This window comes from Limulus polyphemus, unplaced genomic scaffold (genome assembly GCF_000517525.1).
Source record: "Limulus polyphemus unplaced genomic scaffold, Limulus_polyphemus-2.1.2 Scaffold924, whole genome shotgun sequence".
In the NCBI taxonomy this organism is placed as follows: domain Eukaryota; kingdom Metazoa; phylum Arthropoda; class Merostomata; order Xiphosura; family Limulidae; genus Limulus; species Limulus polyphemus.
In genome coordinates, this window is record NW_013666534.1 from 141,954 (window position 1) to 149,038 (window position 7,085).

General features: G+C 31.6%; 1 protein-coding gene across 1 annotated transcript in view; it reads right to left on the reverse strand.

Annotated features, from left to right (window-relative positions):
- The window catches only part of LOC106461267 (collagen alpha-1(IV) chain-like), a 132,522-nt gene that overhangs the window by 43,260 nt on the left and 82,177 nt on the right, over positions 1-7,085 (reverse strand). Inside the window, exons 14-19 of the mRNA XM_022388133.1 lie at positions 6,616-6,738; positions 6,091-6,267; positions 5,665-5,874; positions 3,974-4,071; positions 3,127-3,327; positions 726-894 (exon numbers count right to left, since the gene is read on the reverse strand). Of these exons, the coding sequence (XP_022243841.1) occupies positions 726-894; positions 3,127-3,327; positions 3,974-4,071; positions 5,665-5,874; positions 6,091-6,267; positions 6,616-6,738 (978 nt within the window). The remainder of the gene's footprint in view (positions 1-725; positions 895-3,126; positions 3,328-3,973; positions 4,072-5,664; positions 5,875-6,090; positions 6,268-6,615; positions 6,739-7,085) is intronic.

Below are 7,085 nucleotides of genomic sequence, written 5' to 3' on the forward strand. Positions count from 1 at the left end.
CATTATGTAACTAGACTTTAATACTGATACTTCATGGTGTCCTTGACTTACTTCATTCCATTATGTAACTAGACTTTAATACTGATACTTCATGGTGTCCTTGACTTACTTCATTCCATTATGTAACTAGACTTTAATACTGATACTTCATGGTGTCCTTGACTTACTTCATTCCATTATGTAACTAGACTTCATGGTGTCTATGTCTTACTACATTCCATTATATAATTAGACTTTAATACTGATACTTCATGGTGTCCTTGACTTACTACATTCCATTATATAACTAGACTTTAATACTGATACTTCACCGTGTCCTTGACTTACATCATTCCATTATATAACTAGACTTTAATACTGATACTTCACCGTGTCTTTGACTTACATCATTCTATTATATAATTAGACTTTAATACTGATACTTCATGATGTCCTTGACATACATCATTCCATTATATAACTAGACTTTAATACTGATACTTCATCGTGTCCTTGACTTACTTCATTCCATTATATAACTAGACTTGAACACTGATACTTCACAGAGTCTGATATTTATGTAGTTTCACTTGTCTCTGATGTACTTTTCTGCAGTACATACAGATTTAAGTTCCAAGCCTTCACAGTATTTTAACTTTCTTATTTAAAGTAGCAGAAGTTACATTTCTCTCTGATAGTTACAGAGATACTGTACAAATATTTTAAATTCTTAAACAAATACTCACCCTTATCTCCAACTTGACCATCAAAGCCATCAAAACCAGGATCACCTTTTTCTCCTTTAAAACCTTTACTAGCATACAAAACATCCCCTTCTTTTCCTTTAGGTCCAGGACGACCAGGTGGTCCAGGAGGACCTACAAATCCTGGAGAACCATCATCTCCAAAATTTCCCTTAGATATAAATAATCAAATCAGAATACAAAATACACTACCTTAAAGAAGGAAGCTCTTGAAATAAGCTTTAATTATAACATTAAGAATTATAGCATCATACAATTTGCCATCAGTCTTGTTACAATTGTGAGGTATTTCTTGCCCAACCTTTATTTATTTTTCTAATATACTTTGCATCAATCAATGGTAACAATATTGCTTTTGCACTTTGTAAAAACTATTATTCTAATATGGCAGTGCATTTGCAAAATTAAAGTTTTTCAAATTAAAACAATTAGTGAATAAATCTGCTAAGGACTGTACAGATACAAACATTCTTTTTGGACCAGAGCTAAGAAACCTCTGTGGGTATAGTTTTGGTTTTAATAGACCATTTCTAGATTGGAACAATGCTTCAACTTCTATACTGAAGCCTTTTTTAAAAGTTTGACCTGAAGATGAATAAATCTAGAAACCAAAACGTCATCTCAATCTAGAAACAGAGAAAGAAAGTCAATTAAAGCCAAAACTCTTAACATGTTTACCCTTGAAAAAGCACCACTGAGGGTGTTAGTAAAATCCTAAAGTTACCAAAGCTTTCAGACTTAGGAAACACAACATTCTGAATGAAAAGGTGAGTCTATGAACAGCCACAAAAAGAAAACCTGAATATAAATACTGCTTTTTGAAATTTTCCTGCAATTATTTATATTCTTAAAGGATGAATGGTTAACATTCGTAAAGTTTAGTTCTGCTGCACAATGAGAAGAAAATGTATTTGGAAAGTTTTGTTTGCATATTATCATTCCATTTATATGTTTCATTAGACTTGTTTAACTAATATGTCTAACATAAATATTTCATTACCAGTACTTCATGACCAATATTGAAGGAGAGGGAAAGAAATATTTAACAAAGTCAAAGGTACATATTGTTGAATCAACTTCTGTATGTAAGGTAGATTTGAGACTAATGAAAGAACTTGTAGCTCAGAACAATGGCCATAATTTTCTTTTATCCACTGCACCTATGCAAAGTCTTTTAGAAATCTTGTGATTATATGCATCTGATAAGATTGCTTACATTTAAACATCAACTAAAATTTTGTTACCATCTGCCAAACTTCCAACAAAGTATTAAACACTTAAAGTTGTTGTAAAATCTTCTAATAGCGAAGATTAGGAGTAGCTTGGATAATTATAAAGTGCAGCATACTTCAGTTCAGTTAATAGTGGTTTGGGGCAAGTACTTTTGATATTCACTCTGAAGATTTTATAAGTTTGTTATAGTTTGATAAGTAGTATTGTGTAACTATTTTATACAGAAAACATTCAAAAACCAATTAATCTCAGAAAAATATTCCATTGCAAAACAGTAATATCAAATGTTTTTAAAGCAGGTGATTTTATAATTAATGAAGATCTTGGTATATTACAAAACCCTTATTCTAGCTGCTTTAAGAAACACACGAGTGTGCCCATTCTTTTCTTTTCTGAATTAAATCTATAAGTAAGACATCAAAGGACCAGTCTGTTTGTTCAAAAAATACATCAATGAAAGAGCCATTACAACAATACAGTATGTGTAATTTTATGTTTGTTAACGTTTCTGGGGAAGATATCTGTTTATTTTGTTGTTAACCACAAAGATACACAACAGGCTGTTTGTTGTTCCCACCATGAGTAACAAACCCAATTTGTAATGTTAAAAGCCCTTAAACTTACTGCTGAGCTACCAAGGGGCAGGGGGTAAAAGATACCACAAAATATTAGGTTAAACAGAACATGAATTATGTATTGCAAAAACTGACTGATACAAATGTTGAGTAGGTTACAATCTCTTGATTAACATATCCTGCACTTGATACATTGCAAAAGTCGAACAAAGAAAGACCTCAAAACTCTCACCTTACCTAATCAAGTCATTACCTTATTTTTTGTCAGCTATATGTGAATCTAAATACTCCTTTCAGCTTTAATAAACTATTATAAACATAATAATGAAAAAGTTAGTGATTAACTGGAATAATTTCACTTCATCACTGTACACCTCCCAAAAACTTGTATTTTGTTTCATGTAAAAGACTTTTTAGGTATCTTGTTCTGTTTCCTGAAAATGAATCTGGTATAGATTGGTAAGGACCTAGTATATACTGAAATGTAAAGCAAACTTTAATACTTATTAATTTTTCTGGTAAATTCAAATGAGGTAGTTTATCAGTTTAAGGTAAAAGACACCAAATAGCATTACCGGTTGTCCTTTTGCTCCAGAAAATCCTCTAAAACCTTCTGGACCTGGAGGTCCTTCTTTTCCTGGGATTCCATCAAGACCAGGTGGACCAACCTCTCCAGATTCTCCTTTTGCTCCTTTGGTAGCTCCTGGATATATCAATTCTCCATGTTCACCCTTTATTCCTTTTCGTCCTTCCATACCATCAGATCCTGTTCGACCCTATGAATATGATAATTACAAGCTATATTAATAAACTATTATTCTATTAGAATAGTGTTCTTCAAAAAAGGTCTAGAAAGGATAATCCTTATCATAATAATATTACTCCAGAACTTTGTGGCTAGAACTCCACATGTAAATATTTCAATAAACTAAATACAAATACCTGTACAAATTATCCTAAAATTTCATTAACAGCAACAAGAAATATATTTTTTCTTCTTATACAGTGTGGAAAAAATCATTCCCATTATGGAATAAATTAATAATCTTTAAATTAATCAAATATTACAGGAGAGTCATACATGTGTTTATCAATTGTAAGCCAAGTTGATATTATTACTAATATAAATTTGATATATTCTACTTAAAATATCAGCTACAAACTTTTTTCTGTGTGTATGAATGAGTTAAAACAAAGTCTGCTGTTGATTTGTTGAGTATATTATAGCAAGTTTAAATCTGCAATAATATCAAAGTCATATATACACCTAAAAGGCAAATAAACCATTTGATATAGTTCTATGTTGGAAAATGTGTGAGTAAACCTTATGACAAAATAAACCAAGTAACAAAATAAAATAAATTAAATTTTTCTACCAATTGTGAAGATTTTGTTTTGTTTCATTTTCAACAATATACTTACTGGAACTCCCTTAAAGCCTGGTGAACCTGGCCTTCCAGATTCTCCTTTTCTTCCTCGCTGCCCACGATATCCTGGGAAACCCCTTGGGCCACGAGGTCCTAATGACAACAAATATATATATTGTTTACTTTTTTTGGAATAAATACCTATAAAACAAGTGGTAATATTAACATTCATTGATCAAACTACACTCTATTGTAATCTGTGATAAAAATGTGAGCTTATTCCCATTTTTCATACAGCATTTACATGATACATATATATATATATATTTGCTACAACATGATGCATTATTGGTGAAAGATTATAAATCTTCCAAGACTTTCTACATCTGAAGCTTGCCTGAGTAAAAACCAATAACCACTGAAGAATGGAACAGGAATAGGGGATGCCATGGGTATCATACTTCCAATAATATTTGATGAAAGGCCAACATATGTATTACTCAAAATATTTCAAACATATTTTGTATTTCACACAAAGAAAAAGAACAGTCATTTAGTCTGGAGTTTCATAAAAATTTATTTGTATGATGTAGTGGAAGCTAGTTTATTAAGAAAGTATTGTTGCATAATAGTCACGCTTCTGGCACAGATAGCACATGCACACTATTGAATGCTTAAAGAGCATCCTCACTTGTCACACCCTTCCACTTTTGTTTCCCAGTGTTAAACATTCTCATAGTGATACATTGTGTAAAACCAAATTGGATATAAAATAATGAAACTTCTCAAGATGATTAACATGAATAACATATATCTTAGCCCATTAAAAAAATAAAATAGTACTAGTATAATAGTACTCGTATATTAGAGATACGAAACATATTTCAAAACATTGTTAAAACTACTGTCATTAAAAAAAATCACGCAAAAGTACAATGAAAAGTAAAAAAAAAAACTGCTGTATATTAAGTATGATTATGAATTTTACTAAATAAAGAATAAAAATGAAATATAAATCAAACATTATACTGCATTAGCTTCTGAGGAACTGGATAAAAATTTGATGGCCACCTAGAGTATGCTTGAGTATAAAATGAATAAGAATGGAACTGCTATTTTTAACTGAAAGAAAAAGAGTAAATCAATAAAAAGAGCAAACTAATATTAAACATGTTTTCCTTAATCTTTCAAGAAACAAAAAGTTGTTCATAAAATTTCCTTTTCAGTAGTATCAAGTGATGGAGAAAAACAAATGAGTAACACACACACATATCAATCAGCTCAGTAATGTTAGGCATATGAAACAATATGAAAGTAGTTTCATAACTATGTAAACATTTTAAGGAGTGAAAAATGATACTTGTGGCATTTAATACACAACAACTTACAAGTATCTACCTATAGATTTTAATTTTACCTGATTGCAATTTTCCCTTCTTCAATAAAATTATAATTACAATAATAAGTACACTAATCACCTTCTGACACACTTACAAAGAGGTTTTGTATCTACTTTCTTATAGCTTAAAATACCATTTTCCATATCTTATAAGGTTTTTCTTGGAAAAGGCCAACACACAAAGTGAATTTCCAATGACCAACAGGAAAAGGCACCTACAGTCATACATGTCAGAAAAGTGAGTTACAGTTGAACGTTAGTTTTTTAGACTGCTTAAGATTATTTTACTAAAACAATTCAAACGCATTCAAGCTATAGAAACACAAGTTGCTTTGTTCAATAATTACCTTGGCGTCCATCTTCTCCTCTTTCTCCAGCAATACCATGCCGTCCTGGTGGACAGTAACCACAATCATCCCCTCTTGGTCCCTGAAAGCCTGGCTCTCCATCTCTGCCTGGAGTCCCTGGAGAACCTGGTTCTCCAGGAAGGCCTTGAAGTCCATATTCACCAGGTGGTCCAGTTTTATACACACCAATTCCAGGTATACCCTTTGGCCCTTTAAAAATATAAATTATTTGATAAATAATGATAAAGACATGACATTGTTAGGAAAGGAAAACAATTTAGTTTTTACTTGTAAAAAACATTTTAACATTAATCAACGTTTTAACACAGTTTTATTCATTAGCTAAAAACTATCAAATAATGTTTACACTTTTTTTGATAAATATACAATGAAACTTTGTGCACAATAAGAATTAAATATTCATACCTGTAAAACCTGGGTCACCCCGTTGACCTGGAAGTCCACGTGCCCCATGCAGACCAGATCGTCCATCTTCTCCTGGGTTACCAATAACAGTAAATCCAGGCAGACCTTTATCACCAGTTAGACCCTGTACTCCTGGTACACCAGGTCTTCCAAAGGGACCTCGTTTTCCTGGAATTCCTGTAAAAAAAAAGAAAGTATTATTAAATCATCTATAAAATCTTGAAAACAAAGTATTTCATTTTTGGCTCTTTAACCCTCTAAATATATAAGGTATTAAGTGTACAAAGCCAAATATATATAAGATCATGATAATATATTTTTTGAATTGTTTCTATACATCTTACTCATATCTTATGATAAAATGATCAGAAGTTATCCTCAACAAAATCACAGTAAAAGAGAAAATTCATCAGCCTGATCATCAATGGAGCTGTAATGAGAAATGTCTTTACATATTCAGAATTCAATAATAAACATACAATATTATATCACATAAAGCCTGAGGTTCTTCTCTAAAACACTTACCATCTTCTCCAGGCTCTCCTTTGAAACTAAGTCCAGGTGGTCCTGGCTCACCTGGAGGACCTTGTGGACCTGGTATTCCAGGAGAACCACGATATCCTACAGGTCCTACATTTCCAGGTCTTCCTAAAAACAGAAAACCAGCAAAATACTAATTTAACAGACATTGCATTCTAAAAATAACTTAATGTGTGATTTGAAACATGAGATAGAGACACTTGGGTATGTTTCAAAGAAAGAATGCAATGCAGTATCCAAAGATCAAATTATGTTTTTCATATATACATTAAAAGGGGTATTTTCCTTTAACTCACTATATCACATTGCAAAATTTGAACAAGACTAAAACTACCCAGGCAAGTTACCATATAATTATGCATTCAACTTATAAGAAACACATTCAATATAAGAGCTTTGTCCTTTCAGAATCATATTTAACCCGATGACTACCGGCTACTAACTTTCATAGTAGG